This window comes from Crocodylus siamensis, chromosome 6 (assembly GCF_052110815.1).
Source record: "Crocodylus siamensis isolate JL-2025a chromosome 6, ASM5211081v1, whole genome shotgun sequence".
In the NCBI taxonomy this organism is placed as follows: Eukaryota; Metazoa; Chordata; order Crocodylia; family Crocodylidae; genus Crocodylus; species Crocodylus siamensis.
In genome coordinates, this window is record NC_143400.1 from 97,656,491 (window position 1) to 97,681,567 (window position 25,077).

General features: G+C 56.3%; 1 protein-coding gene across 1 annotated transcript in view; it reads right to left on the reverse strand.

The window, feature by feature from the left end:
* Positions 1 to 409: 409 nt before the first annotated feature.
* LOC149863279 (putative cation-transporting ATPase 13A4) overlaps positions 410 to 25,077 on the reverse strand; it is a 44,621-nt gene continuing 19,953 nt past the window's right edge. Inside the window, exons 13-31 of the mRNA XM_090051552.1 lie at positions 24,315 to 24,376; positions 23,300 to 23,450; positions 20,054 to 20,140; positions 18,797 to 18,950; positions 17,178 to 17,289; positions 15,693 to 15,817; positions 14,536 to 14,699; positions 12,870 to 12,992; positions 12,469 to 12,548; positions 11,392 to 11,434; positions 10,880 to 10,989; positions 10,062 to 10,158; positions 9,456 to 9,528; positions 7,820 to 7,994; positions 6,739 to 6,953; positions 4,905 to 4,993; positions 1,648 to 1,728; positions 645 to 864; positions 410 to 584 (exon numbers count right to left, since the gene is read on the reverse strand). Of these exons, the coding sequence (XP_089907678.1) occupies positions 469 to 584; positions 645 to 864; positions 1,648 to 1,728; positions 4,905 to 4,993; positions 6,739 to 6,953; positions 7,820 to 7,994; positions 9,456 to 9,528; positions 10,062 to 10,158; positions 10,880 to 10,989; positions 11,392 to 11,434; positions 12,469 to 12,548; positions 12,870 to 12,992; positions 14,536 to 14,699; positions 15,693 to 15,817; positions 17,178 to 17,289; positions 18,797 to 18,950; positions 20,054 to 20,140; positions 23,300 to 23,450; positions 24,315 to 24,376 (2,277 nt within the window). The 3' untranslated portion in view covers positions 410 to 468. The remainder of the gene's footprint in view (positions 585 to 644; positions 865 to 1,647; positions 1,729 to 4,904; positions 4,994 to 6,738; positions 6,954 to 7,819; positions 7,995 to 9,455; positions 9,529 to 10,061; positions 10,159 to 10,879; positions 10,990 to 11,391; positions 11,435 to 12,468; positions 12,549 to 12,869; positions 12,993 to 14,535; positions 14,700 to 15,692; positions 15,818 to 17,177; positions 17,290 to 18,796; positions 18,951 to 20,053; positions 20,141 to 23,299; positions 23,451 to 24,314; positions 24,377 to 25,077) is intronic.

Here is a 25,077-nt window from a genome sequence, read left to right on the forward strand (position 1 = left end):
CCTGGGAGAGCTGGCAGGAGCAAGCAAGGCAGGGTAGACACGTGTCAGGGAGGGAGAAAAGCACCTGGTCCCTTGACACCTGCTTTGGTCCAAGTTGCCTGCACAACTGCGAAGAGCACTGACTTGCAAAGATCAGTTTTAAAGAACACATCCCCCAGAAATGCATAAAACAGCCCAGGATACACTGCTGAGACCATTTGTCCTCTGAGCTCTTTGCTTCCACTTCTGGAAAACAGGTTTTTAATGGGAAGGTAAAGAGCAGTCTCACAGCACTGCTGCAACATCGCTTAAACCCGCAGCACACGTGAGACTCCCTTTGTGGTCCTTATCAGGGCAGAGCACACGGTGCAGCTTGGGGAGGTGGCCTGCCAGTCCCCACCAGCCCATCCCAGCTGCCGGCAGCCAGAGTTTACTGGGGCTGGGTGCTGGGAGCATGGTGGTATTACCTGAACGCCACCGCGGCCTGATTTAGAGCCGTGTCCTGCCTCTGCTGTACCATGTAGCACAGAGGGAGTCTGGGTGTGGATGCTCAGTGGCAAGCGCGGGGTTGTGTCTACTTGTGGCGGGGGCCGCGAGCCCCCGAGGACAGGCCCTGTCGTGGCGGGTCACGGTCCTGCCCTGGGCGTCTCCCTGCCGTCCCCTTCTGAGCGTTTTCTCGTCGCTGTTGAACGCCAGGTTGACGTACGCCACCTCGTCGGCCTCTGTGGGGGTCGCCGTGGCCTCGGAGAAGGTGGTTGTGTTCAGAGGGGGCCAGGCGGGGTCCCGGGACAGCAGGCGCCGCAGGATCTGGTACCGGCTCTGGGACTGGTACCGGAAGCAGGTCTTCAGCCACATCCACAGGGCTCGGTTCTCAGTGACGGCCTCCTGTGCAGGGAAGCACCGACCGTCAAATCCCGGGGACGCGGGAACGGCTTCTCTGCCCCCCAGGACATAGCACCAATAGTGGGAACGCAGCGGCAATCCCCATCCTGCCGAGACACCCCCCGACCAGCCACTTCTTGCAATTTCTAAGCCTCCTGCCTGGTGCAGGCCCCTGCAGCCCTGCTGACGTCAGAGGAGATTCCCGTGTCTCGGTCGGTGGTAGATGCTACTTCAGGCCACGTTGGTGAGGGGCCACAGGGATGAGAGAGCCCTTTAGAGGCGTGGACACCCCTGCGCCAGTACAATCACCCCAGGAAAATCAGGGCAAAACTCCACGAGAATGGGTCACACTGGCCTGGGTGCAGTGTGTCCGCTCCTATCCCGGGACAGTGTTTGCTCAGCATAAGCAGGTTGTTACTGGCTCCCCACCACCTCGTGAAGAGGCCGCTTGCTAGCCTCTCCCACACCAGATGCCCCGGGATAACTGGGGGTCTGACCGCTCCAGATCCGGGTGCACTTCCCTTGGTGCGTAGTGCAGCATATGTGACACTGCCCAGGCCCCGGGGGTAAAAAACCCTGAACTGAGGAGGAAAATGCAAGTGCTCTTCTGTCTGGGAAGCAGGTCCCGCATCCCCGTGCACCCCAGAGAGGACGGAGCTGCAGCGGGCCGAGCCCGGCAGGGTCTGCCCCAGACCATTTGGAGCGGGGCTGGGGTCAGAGGTGCTGGTGGTGCTGCTGGGGCCTGGCCCTTTCTGCTCGTGTCAGGAGTTAAGTGAGCGTGCTCACCTCTACAAGGAGAGACGCAGCGAACGCGATGGCCAGCATGATCAGCATGGAAACCCTCCAGACGGGCGGCGTGCACACCAGCTGGGACAGAGGCAAGAGGGGAGGCAGTCAGCAACACGCGGGCACCAAAAGCACACGTGGGATCTCGTGTCACCGGGGCACCGCATCTTGTCCGACGGTAGGCGTCTGCTACTACCTGGTGAGTTGACGCCTGGGTCACCTTGTTACCTACCCTGAGGGAAGCCTGGCAGAGGAGCCCGGACGTGGCACGTATCTGAGTCACAAGGCAAGAAAGCAAAGCTCCTGCTTTGCACGAGTTTTCCCGTAGGAAAGAGCCGAGGTCCACGTTGCATTATGCACCCCCGGGGTTCCCAGCAGGATGGATACTTCGGTTTGGGTTCAGCCTATTCAAGGAGGGGGCCTGGCTCCCAAGGGGACCGGTGCTGTCACCCGGTGCAGGCATGCTCAGATCCAAGGGCTGGTTTCTCTCCAGTTCCTCTCTATTTCTTCCCCCAAGGCTGAGGCTTGATCTGCAGCATTCATGGAAGCCAGCAGCTCCCCGCACACAGAGACGACTGCCAGGGCAGCTCTCCCAAACCCATTTTTAGGCCCCTCTCAGCATTACCAACCACATCGCCCCTACCCACACTATCTTAGGGTTTCATAGTTTCATAGTTGGTCGGGTCAGAAGGGACCTGAGCAGATCATCGAATCCGACCCCCTGCCCTGGCAGGAAAGAGTACTGGGGTCAAAAGACCCCAAGCAAGGTGTTCATCCAGCCTCCTCTTAAAGCCCCCAGGGTAGGAGCCTGCACCACTTCTCTTGGGAGCTGGTTCCAGACCCTAGCCGCCCTGACCGTGAAGCAGCACCTCCTGATATCTAACCTAAACCTACCCTCTGCCAGCTTGTGACCGCTATTCCTGGTCACTCCTGGCGGTCCTCGGGGGCACAGGGACTCCCCCAATGCCTGCTGGTCCCCCTGACTAGTTTATAACAGGCCACAAGACCCCCCTCAGCCTTCTCTTGTGGAGGCTGAACAGGTTCAGGTCCCATCGCCTCTCCTCGTCAGGCCTGCCCTGCTGCCCCCTGACCATGCGAGTGGCCTCCTCCGGACCCTTTCCATGCTGTCCACATCCCTCCTGCAGTGCGGCGCCCAGACCTGGACGCAGTCCTCCAGCCGCGGCCTGACCGGTGCCGCACAGAGGGGGAGGATCACCTCCTGGCCCTGCTCGAGATGCACCTGTGGATGCAGGACAAGGTGCGGTCGGCCTTCCTGACCCCGTCCCCACACTGCCGGCCCATGTTCATCTTGGCATCAGTGATGACTCCAAGATCCCTTTCTGCCTCTGCGCTGACGAGAAGGGAGTTCCCCAGCCTGTAGGTATGGTGCTGGTTGTTCCTCCCCGGGTGCAGCACCTTGCACTTGTCGGTGTTGAATCCCATCCTGGTCTCATCCACCCACCCCTGTAACCTGTCTAGGTCTGATTGCAGCCTATTCCTCCCTTCTAGTGTGCCCATGTCCCCCCACATCTTAGTGTCATCAGCAAATTTGAGCAGGTGCTTGTTACCCCCTCGTCCAAATCGCTGATGCAGATGTTGAACAGTGCGGGCCTGAGGACCGAGCCCTGGGGGACCCCACTGCCCACGTCCCTCCAGGGCGAACATGCCCCGTCCACCACCGCTCTCTGGGTGCGGCCCTCCCGCCAGTTGGGACACATCTGACTGTGGGGGTGTCGACACCACAGTCCCCAGTTCCTTAATGAGGACGGGGTGAGAGACAGTGTCGAGGCCTCCCGAAAGTCCAGGAAGATGATGCCCACTGCTCCCCCTGCGTCTAAGGATTTGGTGACCTGGTCGTAGAGGCCGCCAGGTTGGTCTGACAGGAGCTGCCACTGATGAACCCGTGTTGGTTGCCCCTGAGCATGATCCCCCCCCCGGCCCCTCGGGGACATGCGCCAGGATAACTCTCTCACAAAGCTTCCCTGGGACCGAGGTAAGACTGACTGGCCTATAGTTCCCGGGTCCTCCTTCCTCCCCTTTTTGAAGATGGGAACCACGCTGGCCTCTTCCAGTCCTCCGGCCCCACACCAGAGCCCCACGAGTGCTCGTGCGGCCGTGCCGGGGTCCCGCAATGACCGCAGCCAATTCCCGCAGCACTCGGGGGTGGAGATCGTCCGGACCCGCTGACTTGAACACGTCCAGTCCCGCCAGACATCCCCTGACTAGATCCTCCCTGACCCTGGGCCTGGGCGCGCCTCCCCGGGGACCTGGGGGGGCCGGTGGGGGGTGACCCGGTCCCTGCTCAGGAAGATGGAGGCAAAGAAGTTGTTAAATATGTTGGCTTTGTCGTCTGGTGTGACGACCAGATTTCCTAACGCGTCCTGCTGGGGCCCCACGTTACCCGGGACCTTCTTTTTGCCCCCTGTGTATTTAAAAAATGGACTTCTTGTTGTCCCTGATCCGGGAAGCTCGTCCCAGTCCCATCTCCGCCTCGGCCTCCCTGCCCCCCCCTGCAGCCCCGAGCAGCCGCAGTGTAGTCCTCCCTGGGGATGCCCCCCCCGCCATCGGGTGTAACTTCGTACCTGGTGGCTGGGTCTTTAAACTGGGCAGTGTTTTGGGGGCTCGTAGCAACCCAGCTCTCTGGGCTTGCTCCCTGCCTGCTCCAGCAGCTGCGGCTCTTGGAGGGAACCAGGCCCCTGCAGTCCAGAAACCCCTGCCAGATCATCCCACTCACAAATGTGCTCAGATCCCTCTTTGAATCGACTTGGCTTCCTGGCCCCCTGCTCCTTCTGAAGCCCACAGCCTTGCTGCAGGGGTGCCCAGTGTGTCCATGTCTGCTCTTATTCTAGCGTTGGTCTTCCCCCCCCGGGGAACTCCCCTCCTCTCTGGGGACCACTGCCCATGCCCCGGCCGTCCTTCTCTGCACCTGTGCTGTGACACCGCCTTGATGCCCAGATGCTGTGGGAGCGTCCCCGGCGCTCTCACCAGCCCTCCCATTTGGGCAGTGGGTCTGGCAATATGGGGACTGGGCTGCAGGCAGCTAAACAAGGCACGTAGGGCTGCGAAGGGCCACTGTGTTGGAGGGATGCGCAGAACCAAGTCTATGTGATACCCCCGGGAGCTGTTAGTCCCTGCGGCAAGAAACCTCCGCTTCCAGAAGTGCTTCCAAGCCCGTGAGGGCTCATGCCGTCTGTCAGCTGTGACCCCAGCCCTTTGCAAGGAAAGGCAGCGAGCGCACACCCTGGAATCGCACTCACATCGAAGATGAAGTAGACACCCTCCATGTCAGCAAACATCAGGAAGAGGCAGACGCCCAGCTGCACGGTCAGCGCGAGGACAAACTGGTCTGCGGGGACACGAGCAAGCAGAGAGCAGGTTGGGCCCAGGAGCCCTGGCGGGGCATCCCCCTGCCCTTCCCCGGGAAACGCAGGGCAAGATTTCCACAGAGCGGTGAAGCACTTGGAGCAACAGAGGAATGAGTGGAGGCAAATCTCTGCCTGGCCCCGTCCAAGGGCTGAGACAGCCTTGCAGCTCTAGATATTGAGGCAGGAAGGGAACGATCTGATCATCCGATCTGGCCTCTTGAGGCCCCTGCATGAAGCCATGTAGCTTGGGTGCTATCCTGCCAGGGTGAAGCCTTGGTGCTATTGAAGTCAGAGGGGTCAGGACTTTGCCCCAAATCTTAAAGGTGCCAGGAACACGCCTAGGTGAATTGTCCCCGTGGGCGAGTCCCTTGCCGTTAGAAATGCAAACCTTATTTCTGATTTAAATGTCAAGCACCAGTGTCCAGCCATGGGACATGCCTTCGCCTGCCCATAGTGCTGCAGGACCATGGCAGTGTTGCTGCTTCACCTTCTCCAAGAGAAATCGCAGCGAAGTGGGGCTGGCAGGGAGCTCCAGGGCTCATCCAGTCCAACCCCCTGTGCAAATCATCCCAGACAAATCCCTCATCTAAACACTTCACAAAACTACTGTCAAATGCCTCTAACCTAACAGCAAAGATGGGTCAGCAGAGCCCCTTCGTGCAGGAGGAGCTTTATTTTGGGGGGGGGGCGGGGTCAGTCTTTGGGTTTGTCGGCTATTCATATCAGGACCCTCATCACTGCTCTGGGCCTGGACTGGGGGCTTTTGATAAGGCTCTGGCTTCAGCTGCTTTTAACCACTGGGATGTAGTCAAGCAGAAGCCCCGAATCCAAATCTTCTCGGAGCTCGGTCTGGCAGCACTGCCAGAGAGACGGGGCTGCTCGGTGAGCCCCCAGAAGCAAGGGCAGGGACAGGGATTGTATTAGCGCTGGCTCTTCTCTTCTGCATCTCAAGCAGATGAGCAGACATCACTGCCTGCCTGCTGGCAGGGCACAGGGCTGCTGGTCTGTCATTTCTGCGGGCGTCCCAAGCTCATGAACAACCCTCTGGTTTCTGCAGGGCCCGTCGGTGCAGCCCAGGCACCAAGCCAGGCTCCTTGTTGGGTCAGTTCACAAACCGCAGGCCCAGGTCTGAGGGGAGCTCCACTGGCCGGGAGCTGGGGCTGGGGCTGGGGCTGGGGCTGGGGCTGGGGCTGGCCCTGCTTGGAGCAGGGGGCTGGACTGGATGTGACCTCCTGAGCTCCCTTCCACCCTCATCGTCTACGATTGTACAACTCATTCTCCTGCACCTGAAGGTGCTTCCAAAAATCCCCCCACACGCACCCAGAAATGGATCCAGCACCCTAGCACTGGGTTCCTGGACTGGGATGGTCTGGCCAGGGCAGCTTTAGCTGGCGCTTTCCCTAGCAGCTCCCAGGCTATGGGGCTGGCGCTGCTGTGGCAGTTGCACAGGGCCCCGCGGGCTGTGCTCTCAGCTTTTTTGCAAAAAAAAAATGTGTGTGTGTGTATATCCGTGTATGTATATATATGCGTGTATATATATGGACGTATATGTATGTGTGTGTGTATATGTATATATGTATGTATGTTTATGTGCACGCATACAAGTTTACCTCCAACACTGCCAAGCAGCCCTTGTTGGTCCATCTTGGCAGATCAAAGCACACTTGGCCAGTTAAACCATTAAAAACCCGTTACCACCGCGTATCCGTGCCCCCGCTGTACTCACAGTTCGTGTACACCGGCTGCCTGAAGGGCTTCCCCTTGGACACCACCAGCGCCACCGCGATGCAGTTGATCGTGCTCAGCAGCCACACGGTGCTGTTCTCGTAGCTCTTGAAGCCGTTGTCCGCCTCCTGCCCGAGGGATGAGTTCCCCATCCTGCTGAGCTTGGTGCTGGAGAAGGAATGGTTTGCCAGGCTTGTATTTCCCGGGAGGCAGGCGCTGTAGGAGAGGGACCCCACGGTCAACAAGGTCAGCTGCTCTGCTCTGTCCCCGTTCGGCTGGGACTTGCAGAGCCTTCAGACCCTAATGAACGAGCCCCCGGCAGCCCGGAGAGGGAGGTACAGGGAGCAAAAATGGCTTGGCTAAGATGCGGGAACAGCTCCCCAGCCTCCTGGGGCGTAGCCGTGAGGACACGGCTCCAGCTCCCAGCTCTCTGCTGCTGGTTACGCCGGTACCGAACCAAACGGCTGCACCTACCTCCTCCGCCGTGGCCCCAGCAGGACCTGTGACTACCACAGCTACAACCCCATCGGCCCTGCCTCTTGCTGTTAGAAAAGGCCCAAGCAACCTGGATTTCCTGTATTAAGTGCAAGGGACCCCTGCCTCCTCTGAGCCATTCTGCCCAGCCGGGGTCTGCCCCGGCGAGTCTCCCTGGCGGGGTCTGGACTGAGTGTGGCATTGCAGCACCATCACACCCCCACTGCCATGTGCCCTGCTGCCCTACCAGTGCCGGTGTGCGTGCTCAGACGGGCATCCTGATGCACTGGCGTGGTGCACGTGCCAGGCCATTTGGGCTGGGTCTGCAGCATGGTGTGTTTGCAGCTCACTGGTGCTTGGATTTCCTTGCCTCTTGTGTTAGGCAAAGGCCCTTTTTTAGAGCTCAGCCAACATGCTAGACAACATAGGAGAGCATGTTGTCCCCAGTTGTCATTCCTGCCTAGTGCATGATCCTTGCAAGGTCCCTTCCAGCCCCTGGCAATCTCTGAAGCAGTCCATGAAACATTACCACCCCGACTCCCCAGTTAGATCCGGGTAAGCCAGTCCCACGTGTCTGTCCATGCAGGGCCGTGGCAGACCTCTCTCACCTGGAGATATCCTCCTTGGAGTACCAGGACTGCTCCTGGACCACCAGAAAGCCACAGATCTGCAGGCCCAGGCTGAAGAGGATGTTAAGGACCAAGGAGAGCAGCAGTGGGGGGGAGACCAGCTGGCTCGGGGGCCGGTGCGGGACCAGCCTGGGGTAGGCACCATTCAAACTCACTGCACAGGGGACAAAGAGACAGAGCTGCACTAGTCCCTCCAGAACCACCTCCGCTGAGCAATGCAGCGTCTGCCACGCAGGGCTAATTATGGCACAGCCAATAAACTAACTCTGTAGGGTAAGTGATGAAATAGCCAGTACAATATTGGTCGTAGCGGACTAATTACTAGCAGCTCACGTCCAGGAAGATGTTGGAAACATCCCGATTCTCCTGTCACCTGCCTACCCGGTTCATTGGGGTTCTCCCTAATTCACACGGGCTCAAAGGGGTGTCCTGGCGCTTGAGTGGCACAGCAGCGAGGGCGTCCTGATGACCCGGTGCAAAGAGAAAACAGGGGCGAGGACGCTGCTGACGTGTCACCATGTGCTGTGGCTGCCCCCCCCAGGCTGGTGCAATCAGGATGTGTCCCCAGCTGTGCAGAATGCCGCTGCGTGCCCTGGAGCCCAACCTCCGCACGCCTGGACTCGCTCTTCTTGAAACTCTCCGAGGCTTTGCTTCTGCCCGCCTCATCTGGCTTGCCTTGCTTCGGCTTCCCTCCCCCCCCTCAGCTTCCTCTCCCAAAGCTTCTGATAACTGGCACGTCCCTGTGGCCTGTCACTGCCTTCGGTTTCTGCACTGCTTTCCTTCGCAAGTAAAACTCATTTCCCTCGCTACTGTCTTCCTAGAGCTGTGCATCCGCAGCTGGGCTGCAAGAAGCTGGGAGGCAAGTCTGTAATCCTGATCTCTGAGTCTGGGAAAACGCTGCCTGGAAAGTTGCTGCCAGTGTCCACAGGAGCAAGATACAGCAGTTACGCTGCTCCTGCTCCCTCAGACTCCTACTCAAATGCACACGTGCACGGTCTGTTAGTTATTTGCTGTATCGTACGCTGCCGGGGCTGTAGACCCCACAGCAGAGCCCTCCTCTCAGTGCACGACTTATCATGCGGCTGCACTGACTATACTCAGCGTCGGCAGGGATGCTGGCTGGTTGAACAGGATAGTAAGCTGCAGCCACAGGGAGTTAAATGTGCAACAAGGACCCTTTCAGCACTGCTGAATTGCATTTGGACTAAGTGATCCCTAACACGAGCCTTTGCCCCAGTAGCCACGACTTACTGCCAGGCTTCACACAATGCTTCTCTGCTCTCCCCATTGGGCCTGGCTTCCCTGGCCTTGGGGACCTTCCTGCCTTCTGGAGAGAGCTGGAAGGGGTGCAAGTTTCCTTTCCACTTCATCCAGTTCCTCTGCATGATCCACTCTCCCAGCTCCTGAGGGCCCCGGCTGACCAGGCGACAAAGCCTAGCCCCGGGTCTTCCCCGAAGACTCGGCCTTTTCCGCCTCCTGCAGACCGAGCCTGCCCCGCTGACTGCGATAGTCCCTGCCCTCTGGGGTTTTCCTCTTCGACATGCAGGATTAAGCACTTCTACGATGGTGGGAATTAACTGAGACCCCTTCTCAGGCATGCCTAGAAGGGACTTACTTGTGACACCAATTACTGTGTTGATAGCCAGGTCTTGGAACAAAAACTGGTAGACCCCAAAGGAGTTCAGTTGCTGAAAAGAGAAAGGCAAGAAAATGAGTTGCAGTCAGACGTTTGCCGAAGGCTTGTGTGTCTTTGGAAAGCTGTAGGATTTCCATGGGGCAGGTGCCCTGTAGCTGGCTCTACTGTCCCAGGGGAATGCTGTTCTGCCAGATAATGTGGGAAGCTCCTAACAGAGCGCCCCATTGCTGTACGCACGCTTGTTCGTCAGGCTAGCACCCCCTCCAAGTGTTTTGATCAGAGGTCTGAGGCAGCATGTGCTTTCTTTGCTGCCAGTGATTTTGGAACAGAAACCTGCCGCTAGGCCATTCTGGCTTTCTTTTAACGCCTGGCTAAGCAGCCTCTCCCCTCTCCTGCACACCTAGGTTTTGTCTTGTGCCCCCCAGTCTCTGCCTCTGCCCTCTCTGGAACAGCCGCCTGCCCCTTGCTTCAGTGTATAGGTTTGCCCTGTTCTGCTGCGGCGCCAAGCGTTATCCTGGCCATTCCCTTAGGGGAGCAGCATTTTGCCAATTTCTCAGGCGCGAGCTCCGGGTCGCGGAGCCATACCCAGTAGAGCAGGAGCACACCGAGGTACTGGATGATGCTGTACAGCGCCATGTACTTGAACATGCAGAGCGAGGTGACGAGGGCGGCACGGCCTTCCCTGTGCAGGGAGAGGAAAGATGGGAGGCGTTAAGAGACCTGCGCGTCTGCCCGGCTGGGAAGGGAATTCACAAATGCCTTCGCTGCTGCACCGGGACCCAATCTTGCTGCCCCTCGCTCAAGAGAGCAGCAAGTATAACTGGAGAAGCCAATAGCAACGTGTGTGTGAGCAGAGATGCACCCAGGATAGAGGGTTGGGAGACGGGATGGGAAAGCCGGTCTGTGCTCACCTTGGACAGGATTACCTAGTGGTTATCATCAGGCACACTGAAAATGCAGTGGGGGTCATTGCAAACTCTTCCCCTCACTTTCCAAAGCCAGGGAAGACCTCACCTGCCTCAGCTGTGCCATGCCAAGGCCCCGGCTGTTTTCCAGCCCAGACAAATAGCCTGTGGACTTCAAGAGCAAGCCCAGAACCATCCAGGTTTATTTCATGGGAGTGCGGGGGGAGGGAGGACAGCATGCTCAGTGGCCAGAGCAGTGGGCGAGGACCTGGGTGCTTTCCCTAGCTTTGCCCCTGGCTCACTGTGTCGTGAGGGGTCATCTCTTCTTGCTCCTGCTCAGCCGCAGAAGACCTCCCAGCATCTACCGCAGCAAAAAGCCCCTCGGACCGTGCAGACAGCCCCCTCCAAGTTGCTGCTGGGTGCTGATGCTCAGGGGTTTAGGGAGGTCCGCTCTGCCTGACCCCGGTGTGCGGAGGGGAGAGGCGGTTGTGCACGTACCTGATCAGCTGGGGCACGCACTCAATGGTGGGGGTTCGGGTGGTGAAAGGCGAAGCCACCGACGCCTCCTGCTCCGACAGCGATATCCCGGCGTGCGCCACTTTCAAGGCCTGCGAGGCAGGTGCCTGTTTGGGACCCGCACGCCAGCGATGCCTGCCAGCCGCTCGTCCAGCCTGCACGCTCGTGTACCCGCAGGGCCTCCCGGGCCAGGAGGCAACAGGGGTCACGCTCACTGGGCTTTCTGCACCCCCAGCTGCCTGTCCCGCCAGCCCCGCAAGTGCTGGAGAAAAACCCGCTGAAAGACCGGGGCGGGGGGGTCGCCCCACTGTCTTGGGACGGGAGATGGATGGTGTCCAGGGGTCACATTTGCACAGCCTGGCTCTTGGCCCTGGGCGTGGGTCCCCTTGAAGGTCAGGGCCTGTGTCAGCCTCTGTCTCCAGGCCTGTTTACACTGGGACGTTCCCCCAGCACTGCATTCACCCAGAAACCCCCGGGAATGGGCTGGCACTCACCCCACAGTCGTTGGCTCCATCTCCACACATGCCCACGTAATAACTGCGAAACAAGCCAGCGCGCCTGTCAGTGCTGAGTCCCGCAAGCCCTGTCTCCCGGTGGGGGTTTAGTTGTGAAAGGTGCATGGGTGCAAGCTGCCTTGGGTGACTAAGCCCTGGTGTGGTCCTAAGCGGGGTTTGTCCTCCCTGTGTCCACACTGAAGAGTTTCTGAAGTTCTCCCTCAGTCCTGCTAGCTCGGGTGCAGTTTGCCGAGTGCTGCGGGCGGTAGGAGACCAGTGCAGTGCCCCTTGTTCCTACTGTTGGGCTCGCTTGTGTACTGGGACTTGACGACGAAGTGCCACTGGGTTAAGCAGTCTGAACGCCCCAGCCTCTGCAGGGCTGTAACCCTGCAGATGCCCCAGAGCCATACAGAAGTTGGGCTGACAGGGCCGTCGGGACGCCACATCTAGTCCAGCCCTGCCTGGAGCCAGCCAGCGACAGGGATCCAGCGGCCTCCCTGCACAGCCGGTCCAGGGCTGAAACACCTCGGAGCGAGCAAGTTCGTCCTAACCTCCACCCTAGATCTCTTGTCGCAGTTTCAGCTCATCCCTCCGTGTCCAGAGCCCTGGGATTATGGGAGCGGTGAATCACCCGCCTCTCTAAAACCACCCTTTTTGTACGTGAAGACCGTTACTAAATCCCTCTTACCATCCACTGCCCTGAGCTAAAGACTCCCAGTTCCTACAATGAGTTAAATCAAGTTTCCTAGAGCTCTCCTGTGGCTTTGCTCTTCCCTGTTCTGGACCCAAAACTGGACAGAGCGAGTGCTCCAGGTGAGGCCTCGCCAGCACTGAAGAGTCCCTGGGGCTTGCATGTGACCCTTCTGGATTAGCAGGATACTACCAGCCTTTTCAGGAATAAGATGACACTATTGACTTGTATTCAGCTTGCAATCCCCTCCAACCCTCAGGCCCTCCGTGGCGGTGCTGCAGCCCAGCCTCACTCCCCGTTTAGCGCTTGTGCCTCTGAACGCTTCCTCTTCCGCGCAGGACTCTGCATGCGTCCTATGAACGGTTTAATGCTCACAGGGAACTTACCCCAGCTTCTGAAACTCTTCCACGAGGCTGGATTTCTGACCAGGAGACATCCTAGCGAAGACGGTCCCGTTCAGCAGGAGCTGGGAAGAGAATGATCCAAAATGTTTCATTGCACTTTCTAAGAAAGACGCTTGATTTAAGTCAGGGGTTGGTTTTCAAGGAGAAAGAATGGGGACAACTCCTCTGTGCTTGGAGGGACAGAGCCAGGGAGAGAGGGACCAACAACGGAGGGCCTCACAAGAAGTATTCACCCAGGAAGGGGAACCAATCAATCTACACGGCGTCCCCGCTACGCACTGGGGGAGCGGAGGACTAAGTGGGCTGTGCAGTCCTCCGCCCAGAGGGAGATCACCGGGGACCGTACGACTGCAAATCAGCCCTTGCAACAGTCCAGAACTTACCCTTGGGAGTAAATCACTGCAGTGCTGGACTATGACCTGATACGATTTCCCACTTATGGCAAAATGGTAACCACCGCATCCAGCTTTGGATCTGACCCCGTTTTCGATGCAACTGTCAGTCTCCTGTAAATCAGGCCAAAGTTATCTCCATGCTGCCTTTACACCGGTGTGTGCAGGTGCTGCACTGCATAGAGGGGAAAGGCAGGGCTCAAAACTGGGGCCTTTGTAGCATCCGCCCCAGTCTGTGCTCTCCCCCAGACTGCCTGCATGATCCCAGGCAAGGCACTGCAGCTGGATTTCAAAGGTTTTTTAAAAATGTTTCACTCCCATCTAATCTGCACCTAAATTAGTGGGAGTTAGACACCTAAATATCTCTAAGATCTGGCATTTTGTTTCTCTGTGTCTCAATCTCCCTGTCTGTAAAATGGGTACAACTGTTCCAAGTACAGGTACAAGGATGATGCAGGTCTTATAAGCACTGTACATAAATGTTGGTCTCTCATCAGGCTCCGTCTCTCAGGCACTGTCTGACGCCTCCCCCACGGTGTGGGGAATGCTGCTCAAGTTGGACTGGGGGAAGTGGGAGCCCAAAGATGCCAAAGGCCCTACAGCCATTTCCTCACACCCCTCATCTCTGCCCAGAGGCCCAACTCCCACAGTGAGAGATCAGCTCCACAGATTGTCACTAATTCAGTCTGACACCCGCCCTTGGCAGGGAAAGGGACAGAATCGTAGGCTCGTGCCCCAGTTTTGCTGGTAGAAGTTTAATTAATATAATTTCTTAACACCATTGACCCACGCTCCGCTGGGCAGAGCACATTGTTGTAATGTAGTTTGAACCTTTGTTTCAATTCATTGCTTCTGCCCTGCCCTGGGACCTCCTCCATCCCCTGCTAGTCCTCCAACGCTGTTTGTAAGCCCCTACACACAGGCAGATCTACACGTGCACATTTACTGCACAGCAGCCTAAATTACTGCGCAGAAACTGAAAATTACTGTGCAGTACAGGCACACGTCTACATGTGCATGCCCATACTGTGCAGTAACTATGGCAACTTGCACTGACTTGGGCGTAAACTTGATACCTGTATAATGCAGGTATCAAATTTATGCCCAATTAGTTACTGCTCAGTAGCACTGTGTGTATGGACTGACTTGGGACTAACTTTAGCCTCAAGTCAGACCACACACAGTATTAATGCACTTTAATACCTGCATGTGTAGACACTGGCCTATTTCTGCGTACTGTGCAGCAAATTTAATGTGATGTAAATGCACTTGTAGATGCACCCAGACTGCATTAGGGAACAGATTGTGCAGAGCAATCACTGGGAAACTGGCTTCCACTAATACGAGGGGGTGCTCGGTGTGGACTGGGCCAAACCTTTAACGTGGCTTTTGTTAAGTCATCCTTGAGGCCAGTCTAGAAAACGAGCATTGACACCGTGCAGCCTCCTTCACCCCGGCAACACCGCCCCACCAGAGCATGCCGTGTTAAAGACCCCTCTCTTTTTAAACACTTTCTGACCACAGGACAATCTCAGATCTCAGCTCTTCCACAATCCTCCACTGAGTTATGCCAGCACCGCTTGGATCTGAACTTGGTCCAACTGCCTGTGCACAGTTTGGTCTCCCATCACACATGACGTGCTCATCTCACACTCACCACGCCTGTGCTGCCATTCAGGTGGCTCCCCTCCATTAGCTTCCAGGTGACAGAGGCTGCAGGGGTACCTGGTAGTTCATTTGCTTCCACAAGAATCACCTGGCTGGTTGGAGAAATCATGCTCGCATTTTTGGCAACAGTCACTGCTGTCTGAATGTTGTCACCTGGAAAATCATGAGGGTTTCACCTGCAGCGCAGTGGATTTTCAACCTTGCTCCAAGGGATAATACAAATCTTTCCCTAGCTCCTGCAGGCTCTAGTTAGCAGTGAGATTATGCATCTCCATGGAGTGACTGCTGCCTTGCACATATCATCCTTGGGATACCACAGAGCACTATGATCTCACTCCTTTTGCTCACTGCCAAGATGCAGCCCTCTCTGGGGTGGAACATGGCAGCTACTTAACAGCCCAAAGAAACAAAACTTGTGGATGTAGTTTTGGATGTCAATCAAAGCTTTGTTAGGTCTGCTCTGTGATTAAATACGTGCCATTTTATCTGATCAGGACTGAACTCTGCTGTTGGAGTCTGTGTCCGAAGGAAACACTAAGAATAAACAAGGGATTAAACATTGTCTTTTTGCTGTGGCAGCAAGGGCAGATGGGAAACCAGCCCTCCTCAGTGATCTGGGCAGGGCCCTGGCATGGGCTGAGGACCAAAAAGGGGCAAAAGCAAAGATGGTGAGAGCCAGATAAACTTTGCAGGTGGCCAGGATGGGAAAGCTCGCCCCTGCTTTCTCCCTCACTCTCCATAGCATCGCCGCCAGGGTTGCTGCTGGCAGGAGTAGGGTGAAAGAGAAGTATCAGCTGAAAAGGGAGTGAGCTGGCAGGGTAGAAGGACCCTGAAATGACAGCAAGAGGCCAAACAGTGGAAAGCAGGGGGAGGTCAGGAGGCTAAGTCAGTCCAGCTGCAGGTCTCTGGAGAAACAGGGTGGATGACGAAGCCAAGGATCCAAAGAGGCTGGTGCAGCTGGGAGACCCACCCCCACGGCTCCGGCAGGAGTCACGTCTGCATGTGGCCGGGTCCTGAGATTTCCTGGACTGGGTAAGACAAACCCATGCCAGTGATGGGGCACCAGAGCACTCATGATGAACCCGTGTATCTGGTCTCTGTTGCTCCTTGCCAGCGGCAGCAACAAGATCCTCCTCCCTTAGATACCTGTGACCATCACGCTCCTGATGCGAGCAGCACTGAGCTCCTCCAGCACAGGCTTGGTCTCTCTCTTCAGGCGATTCTCCATGATCAGAAGGCCCAGGAACACCAGGCCAGACTCCATGTCCTCCCTGAGGAAGGAACAGACCCATCTCATTAGCTTTTCCTGGACTCTTGGGTCTCTTTGGACATTGACTCAGGCCCAGGCTATTAGCAAGACAGATAGCCCTTAATTAACCCTTTGGACACCTGCCGTATGCTGTATGCAATTATAATTGGTGCAAATATAACTGATGCATAAATGCTGTATGCAATTACTATTGGTACTTCTATCCCCTCACCCCCCAGGGCTTCTGCATGTCACTAATAGGGGCTGATAGGCATGCTTTGCAAGCAGCCTCACTTGCTTTTCCTCCTCTTCTCGGTCCTCTCTGTGTTATATGCACTGATCTCAGCACTGGGCGACTGCCTGGGGTGGTTGCTGTGCTCTGTTTGTCTCAGGAGCACAACATGGAGCGGCTGTTCTCTGCCTGCTTCTATTTTGAAAGCAGCTCTGGCATCACAGGAGTTTCACGTGTGCTTCTCCATGACCCCAGGTCCAGTCTGTGTAAAGTTGTGAGCAGTAAAGAGCTAGCCCACAACAGGACTGTATTGCAAACCATGCTGCACTCTCTGTGGGGCTGCCCACAAGGCAGGATAGCGATAGCTCTGTGAAATCCCCTCCATGGTCTGCAGGGGAAAAATGCCCCTTTAGGTCCCAGTGCCCCTGTGGTGAAGCAAATGTATCTCACTGGGGGTTGATGAGGGCAGTGGGGTGGTGCCTGGGACTTGTGCAAAAAGAGGGGGCACTGAGTGGGGTAGAAAGGGCTGGGGAGAAACCCCCAGATGGGAAATGCAGGGGGACAGCCTGCCTGGAAGAGCAGGGAGGGAGGATGTAGACCTGAGGACTAACCCTGGGAGGACAGAGGATGCCGGCACAGAGCCCTCTCTACCTAAGGCAGTGGCTCTACCTGTTCACACCAGGGGCACCCTTGATGGATTGCAGACTCCCCTCCATAGATTCACAGCCCCCTTGGAAAATGCCAGCTCATAATTTCCACTCCTTTTTTTGACTACAGAAAAACATGAGATCAATTCCTCTATTGCCAAGAGCTTAGAAAGACCACAGCAGGGCAGAATGCTTTTAACTCTCTGGATTCCTGTTTGAAACTGCTGGGTTTCTCTCATGCATCACGCTTGCACACTTAGCAATGCTCACACTTGAAACACTCTCAAGGCACCCCAGAGTGCCACGACACCCTGGTTGATCCAAGGGCTGTCTTTGGGGGTCCTGAAGGACCAGGTACGTGGTGGAGGTGTGTACATGGTCCACCTCCCACTGAGACTGGATGCTGTAGGACCTGCATCCTCACATCACTCCCTGCACATGACAGCAGTCCCACACATGGCCTGAGCGCGTGGCAGGCGAGCAGGAGGCTGGTTGCCCCTTACCGTATCAGATGAGCCGGCTGGTTCCCTGCCTGCAGGACTCTATGCGCCAGTCCAATGACCCTGAAGCCCTGGGCGGCATAGAGCTGCAGCTCGCTGGCAAACTGCAATGGCACTGTACAGACAAGAAGTGTCCTGTCAAAGGTGATTGGCAGACACGGAGGGGGCAGTGTGGTCTGGAGCAGGTGCCTTTGAACAGGAAAAGCATCCAGGCCCAGCAGGGAGGGGGTGTGGACCTACAGAGTGATGGGCCCAGGTGGCTTGGGACCAGCTCACTGCCTAGGACTGGGCTTGCTGGGGACAGCTGTTTTTTGTTCTTGATCTGTGGTTCTCCCTTTGCAGTTCTCACCTTGCTTATTTACAATTCATCATAGACTCATAGAAAGGAAAGCAGGGAGTCATCTAGTCTGGCCTGCTGCTGCAGGCAGGATTGTCCCTGACTCAACCAGCCCAGCCAAGTGTCTGTCCAACCCCCTCTTGAAAACTTCCAGGGATAGAGAATCAACAGCTTTCCCCGGCAGCCTGTCCCACTGCTTGACCCCTTTCAATCCGAACATCCCTTCTCATCTCCAAGCTCAATTTCTCTTGCTGCGATTTAAGACCACTGCTCTTTGTTCTGCACCCTGCAGCCATGGAGAAAAACGCCTTCATCCTCTCTGTAATTGCCCTTCAAGTGTTTGAAGACTGTCATCAAATCCTCCCCTCCATCTTCTCTTTTCCCGACTAAATCACCTGAGTTCTTTCAGCCTTTCCTTGTAAGTCATGTTTCCCAGGCTTCTCATCATTTTTGTTGCTCTCTACTGGACTCTTTCTAATTTGTCCATTTCTGTCTTGAAGCGCAGGTCCCAAAATTGAGCACACTACTTCAGGGGAGGCCTCACCAGTGCTGAATAGAGCAGAAGAATGCCTCCCCTTGATTTGCAAGCGGCACTATAAATACAGCCCAGGATGCTATTAGCTTCTTTTTGCAAGAAGAGCATGCTGTTGGTTCATATTCAGCTTACAGTCCACTATCGCTTCCCAGTCCTTTTCTGCAGCACTGCAGCCTCAGCAGTCTGGATTTGTGCATGTGATTGTTCCATCCTAAGTGCAGGACATGAGACTTAATAAAACCCATGGACCTCTGCTGGGGGAGATGTGCTATTCTAGCCACTTTACAGATGTGTAAACTGAGGCACACAGAAACAGAATGATCTTCTCTGCGCTGACGCAGCGAGTCTGTAGGTGTCTGGCATACAACCCAGAGTGCTGTGGTGCAACTCAAACAGCTGCTCCCCTAATTACTCATATTGGTCAGGAATAAAGAAACCAGCATGGTACTTGGCTGCTGTAGGTCTACTCTTCCTGATGTGCACCTGTCTAAAGGAGACCTCACTTTCCTTTGTACTTGCCTCTCACCCCTCACAAACTTCTGGCTGGCTGAAAACCAATAGGCAAGACCCAGTTAGATCTCCCTTGCATATCTGCCTGAGTGAGCTAATTTATGCTGAAGCTGGTGTAAGTAACTGCACAGTACAGGTGTGCATGTATAGACACATGCCCATACTGCGCAGTAATTTCAGTTACTGTGCAGTAAATGTGCATGTGTAGATGTGCCCAGTTTGGACTGAGCCTTCACATACCTGTTTCTGGTCTACAAAACTCAGCCACCATCTCTGGCGCTCCCTTCATGAACACATGTCGTGCCCCTCCGATTTCCTGAGCAATGACTGACATCCTCTGCAGGGCTGAAGTAAATGGGAAGTGGTGCAAGATGGCCATGCCTCGCACAGGAACCTAGGAGGGAAGGGCAGCCATGACGTGCCTGGGCTGTGGCGTGCGGGTGCGCTGAACTGAAGCATGCCCTTTTTGCTTGTGGGCATAGGGCTGGGTCAGAGCAAGGGTATTAGTGTGAAGTGTGGGAGAGGAAGGACTTGGCATGGTGCCCTAGGCACAGCTAGGCGCTGAAACCCAGACAACAGCTGTGGAGGCAACATCATGAGGAGGAAAATCTTACCAACCCTGAGCTCTGGGGTACATACATCATTAAATATATAGGCAAATGGGTCTGTTGTACCAGGACAAGCTGCCTGGCAAATGCTTGCAGACTGGCTGCGTTATCATTACCCCGCTTTATCTGTCTGTGTCTGTCTGCTGCCTCTTGTCTTGCAGCTAGAGCAGTGGTTTTCAATCTGTGGTCTGCAGGCTATGTCTAAGGGGACCGTGAAAGATGACTATGATCAATCAGAAGTCTATGAACACCTGCACTTCGAATTCAAAGGGGTCTGCATCTCCATTAGAAATTTCAAAGGGGTCCTCAAAAGAAAAGAGGTTGAAAGCCACTGGGAAGGAATGCCCTTTGTTCTGCCTGTACAGCACCTGGCACTGTGGAGTCATGGCCCGGGTCTAGATGCTGTGTTCGCATTAGTAATGCCATTTGCTAAGTCAGGGGTGGCCCAGCTGCCGCACAAGTGACAGGGGCAGCCTCTGTCTGTGGCAAGCGAGAGACTGGGCTGGGAGCAGTGAGCACAGTGGCAGACAGGGCACGGAGCAGAAAGCAGAGCAGCAGACCAGGCAGCAGAAGGGGGTCAGAGTGGTACTTAGGGAGGATGCAGGGCTTATTTGTGGCACACCTGGCAGTAAGGTTGGCCCCGTGGCTTACACTGTGGACACAGCATACTGAAACGCCACGCAGCGCCGCGCGTGATGCAGAGCTCTGATGTAATACGGCAGGTCCAAGCGTGAGCCCTCAGCCCACGGACGAGCCATCCTCGTGCTCGCTGAGCCTCCGACTGCGAGGCTGCGGAGGCCTCACAGCCCGGCCCTTTCCTAAGTGATCAAGCCAAGAGAGGAGCCAGAAATGGATCTGGAAAAATGATGCTTGTCTGATAGTACCTTACCTGGCTGGCTTTGGGTCCAGGCTTGATAATCGTGGTGTGCATAGATCCCCCGTCCTCCACATGATCTCCACCAGACTCTTCTATCTCCTGTTCACATAAAGGGCATCATTTGCATTGCAGGCTTTACCGTAACTTCCCTGTACAGCAATTAAAGATGTCCAAGTGAACAATGTACCTCAACCTAGCAGAGACAACACACCCCAGCCTGGCAGAGGCAACATTTTTTTTAAATTAATGCTTCCGTATTCCAGGCCAGATCAGCCAAATTAATTCCAAATCTTTGAGTCACCCCAGAGCCATCGGTGGCCCTACTACCGGCAAACTTCCTCCACCCCCATTTGGGGCTTCAAATGTTTCCAAATCCTTTGGCAGGCATCCTACGTGCAGGCCCAAGCCCAGAGGCTTGGGGTTCGGATGTCCCCAAGTTTTGCTTGCCCTCGGCCACATGACTGCAGAAGCAAGCTAGGGAGGAGTCTCCCCTTTCCATAAAGTGGGCTTAAAGCCGAGGCCTTCCCACTCCAGCAGCTAAGTGGGAGGTTTACTACATTATCTTAGCAGGTATGATCCCCGTGCCGGTACAGCGGTCTTCCCCGGGTGTGACTAGGGGGACCGCCTCGGTGGTCACGGTGTTTCCCAACATCCCCCATCCTGGCAGGTGCAAGGCGTCTTCTTTGTGACTAACAGAGCACGGCTCCGCTGGAGAACTAAGGACTATTGCTTTGCACATGTGCACTGTTTCATCCAGCAACTTCAAACGAACCTCACAAGGCTCCTGGCGGGGGGTAAATATTATTGCAGGCGTCACCAGCCAGACCACCAAGCCCTGCTCACGCTTTTAGCAGCTGCCTTGGCCTGAGGCACTCAGCTTCCCTTTCAGGATTTTTTCAGAGCTTGCCAAAATGACCCAGCTCTTCTCGGAGATGACAGGAGCGACCCGTGCACGCCTTTGCCCGCATTCATGAGGCGGCTGCACGGTGCTCTCTGAAGTCCTAGAGCTGCCGGGGCTTTGTAGCAGGGACTCAGTGCTGGGCCTGGCTCCAGCCTGGCGCAAGGCATGTGGCTGTCCCTCTTCCTCTGAAATAGTGCCCAAACTGAGCCAAGTGCGTGAGCCTCTAGGAAGCTGCAGTTTGTACATGTCCAGGAAAACATCTGGCTGGAGTTTGGCTTCTCCGCGAGGTTGCTCCAGCCCCTCACGGCTCCTGCATGTGGCTGGACCAGGTGTGCCCTGTCTCCTTAGAGCGACTGCACCAGCTCGCCCGCTGCAGGGGACAAGCTGAGCTCTACCTGCAGCTGCTGGGCACCGGGCACTGGGCACCAGGCACCGGGCAGGCTGCTTCTCCTGCGCTCAGTGCTCTCCAGCTGGTGCCAGGGTGCAAGCCGGAGGAGGAAGCCACCTGGCCTAGGGCTAGGACTTATTTGGGGTGCAAGTGTCTCAGGTCACAGCTGCAACCCCCAAATCCCAGGCCTGAGCAGATCTGCCAGGCACGAGACGGTGTCTGGGAGCACACCCCGCCGGGGCTCTGCCCTCACAAAACGCTGCTGTGGCTGCTGGAAGAGGAGGTGAGCCCAGTTTTCCTCCAGCCTCCTGGCAGCTAGGGCACTGTCTCAGGATGTGGAAGAACTGGAGTCAAAGCCACATCTCCCCCTGCCCAGGATTGGTAGCGCCTGGCTGCTAGGCTGGGTTGGGGGGCATCCTCCACCCGTTTTGCACTGGAAGGCGTGCAGGACAGCAACGTGGTGCAGCCTTCTGGATTCACGGGGCTAGAGAGGGAAAGCGCAGGCAGGAGCGCAGGGGAGCGCCGAGCTGGTTGGGGGTCCGTTCCCAAGACTGTTTATATGTTCTGCATCGGACCATCCCTAGACAAAAAACAGATGTGCACCTGGGAGCAGAGTCCTCAAAAGGAAGTCTACCTGCGACCGGCACGATATGCTCAGTAGACTAGAAAGAAACGGGCAATAACACTCCCAGAAGAGGTTTCTTCCTCATTCCCATCATGAATGATTGGTTTATGCTCCAAAGCTTGATTTTTATATTCCACGTAAGCTGCAAACCACATCTGCTGAGAGGAGAGTCTGACCCACCAGTCGGCTAATCCTCGTTTGCAATCTGGGCATCGGTGACGTCCTGCAGCAACGGGCTCCTGGCATTATGTGGATGGGGGGTTATTAAATATGTAACGTTTCGATGTCGCTGCCCACTTCCCTGCTCTTGGGCCATGCAGAAGGCAGCAAGGTGCACAGATGTGTTGATGTAGCCAGGATTCAAGTTGCTGTCCTCTGCTCCGTGCCCACGTTCAAAATCCAGCGCTGAAGTCCTGCAATCTGTCTCCTCAGTGAAACACGAAGAAGCAGAGCTGGATTCTTAATTACATGGCTGGCTGATGAGGAGGAAAGGGTAATTGGGTGGCTGAAATGGCTTTGGTCTGCCCATGGGTTTCCGAGACCCAGAACACCCGCCCAGGACTCGCCGTCTTGATAAGTGCCGAGGGCATTTGCCCTCCGTGTCCCTGGGGACAGCAAACCTTTTTCCTCCGAGTTCCTGGCTGCAGAGAGAGGGGTTTCTGCTTGCAGGATTCAGCTTGTCGAAGCAAACCCAGTGGACTTCGTAATGAGCCTGTGTGTGTGTCTGGCCCTGCCCTCTTCTAGCTGGGACCGCTGTGCACGTACCCCTACGGCACTGCTGACAGCGGACGGGCGATTGCCCTGCACCGTTCGCTCAGCTCTGTCCCTGCTGCGGTCAATACCGCGCTGTGACCTTTGGTCTCTAGCCTGCCCGTGCATCTAAGACAACAGGACAGTGAATCTTACCACGGAGAAAATGGTCTGAGAGCTATCGCGGGACCACCACTGCTACGTCACAGCATGAGGATAAGCGGTTTCTCCTCCGAGCGGCCGGGTATTTGTTCTGCTCTGAACTCAGGAAGGCCCTTGGGCACGCGCAAAACCAAAACCAAAAGTGCAGAGCTGGCTGGGACCGTGACCCAGGCAGTGGGGGATACCGGTGCGGCCGAGGAACCTGCAGACCCCCAGGCACATGCGTGCAACTGGGAAGAGGAGGGAGCAAAGCAGGGAGAAGACTGGACTTGGCTGAGACGAGCTTTGGTCACCGGAGAACCTGTTTTGGGAGCGCTCTTCTCGCTCTGTTCCCTGTTTTGGGAAAGGCCCGGGTGCTTTGTTGCTGTCTGGGGAGCGGGAAGCATCCCCAGCCTGTCGTGCCAACGTGAGGAGAGCAGAGCGGAGCCTTACCCAGCCAGTCGCCTCGAACATCTTCAGGTCCAGGGGGTCGCCCTGCATCCTCCCGTCCAGCAGCACCAGTGAATGGCAGCTCACCATGGCACCGCACACCGGTCCCCAAGGCAAGGTCCGGCCAGAGGCAAAGCTGTGAACCTCCTGAAAGCTGGTTTATGAGAGAGGAGAGGAGAGGAGTTGGCCTTGCACGGGGTGCACTGAATGACCTAACAAGCAACGGGTTGACTGAACCCCGTCCCGGTCTGCTCTGGAGCTGCTGGCCCCCTTTCATGTGCATTGCATAGGTGTCATAGACATTAGGGGCTGGAAGGGACCTCGTGAGATCCTCAAGTCCAGCCCCCCCCCGCCACAGGCAGGAACTCAGCTGGGACCAAGCGATGCATGCATCATGCATCATGCTTCCACCTCTCCACCAAGCTAACTTTGGGGAAGGGCTGTCCCGGCTGTGACGTGAGGTGCTGCCCTAAAGCAGGTGGCTCTGCTGCATCCTCCAAGGCCCTAGGGTTGTGCAACACCCAGCTTGTAGGCATTTGCTGCCCAGTGGGCTCCTCAGCTGTTGAGGAACAGCCCGCTGTAGGATCCCTATGAAGGTGACCCTCAGGAGAGAGCCGAGCACAGAAGTATCTAAGCTAGACAGGAGAGGGATGGCCATGTGGCTGACAGACCAGAGATAGGGGCCATCTTCACTGGAGATCTTGGCTGCAAAGGCTTTGCTGGAGTTTGGCACTTAAGTCCTATTTGCATGGGGGAGAGGGAGAGAGACCCCCTGCACCCCAGAGTAGCCAGCAGCCTAGCTGAAGCCTGGCTTCAAATCCCTGTTCCCCCATTTCAGAGCGGGGACTTGAACGCCCAGCCTCATGAACGTCCTCAACACAAGGGTGCTGGGTACGCCAAGGTGGGCCCCACTCAGCCTGTCCTGCTGGGGCCAGTCCATTGCGTGTGCACAATTAAATATTCATTGCAGCTGTCTCAGTCCACCGGGCTCAAGCTCCAGTTACCATCAGAGACTTACCGGTTTCCTTCGGCAGGCACCACCCCCCACAGGTCCAGGCCATCTTCTGTTAAGGTGCCAGTCTAGATTGAAAGGTGCATTTACACTAACTTCACTTTGCAAAAGACCCAAGAGCTTGGAGACTGACACAAGAAGACTATTGCCTGGGATCTGGGACGTGCTACTAGTTCAGAGCCAGGGTCCCCAGCCAGCGCTCAGTGCTCAGTGCCAACGTGCAAGGGACAGAGCACAGCCCACTCGTGTGAGCATGGACTGCACCTCCGCAAGCCTAGGACTGGAAAGTGCCATGTGCATCGGTCATGGTAATAGTAATGACAGGGAGCGGGCAGGGCAGCGTGCGCGGGCTGCTCCAGACCATGCACACTCGCCCGGCAGCCATGCCTCCATAACGAGCTGGCCTCCCCTCCTTAGATCACCGGTGTCTGTGTACCTGGTGCATTAGACCAGCCACAGCAAACAGACAGACTCGGTCTTTACAAACGCTGCTCTCCGTTCACTGGGAGAGCTGAATTACGTGCCGCTGGCACTGCCAGGGTGTCGGCCTTTACCTTTGCGTTACATGTGTGCACGAGATGCATAGGTGGCTGAGAAAAAGTGTGGTACGAGCAACAGCGCACGGAGCAGGGCCGGGTTTCGGGGCTGCGCAGCCCGCGGACTGGAAAGCGGAGTTGAAAGGGCAAGTTCGAGCATCAGCCACCGCTGAATTTGCCTTGACCTGCCTGAAGCTGTGGGAGCGGGTGTTGCAGCGCCGACTGTGCCCCTC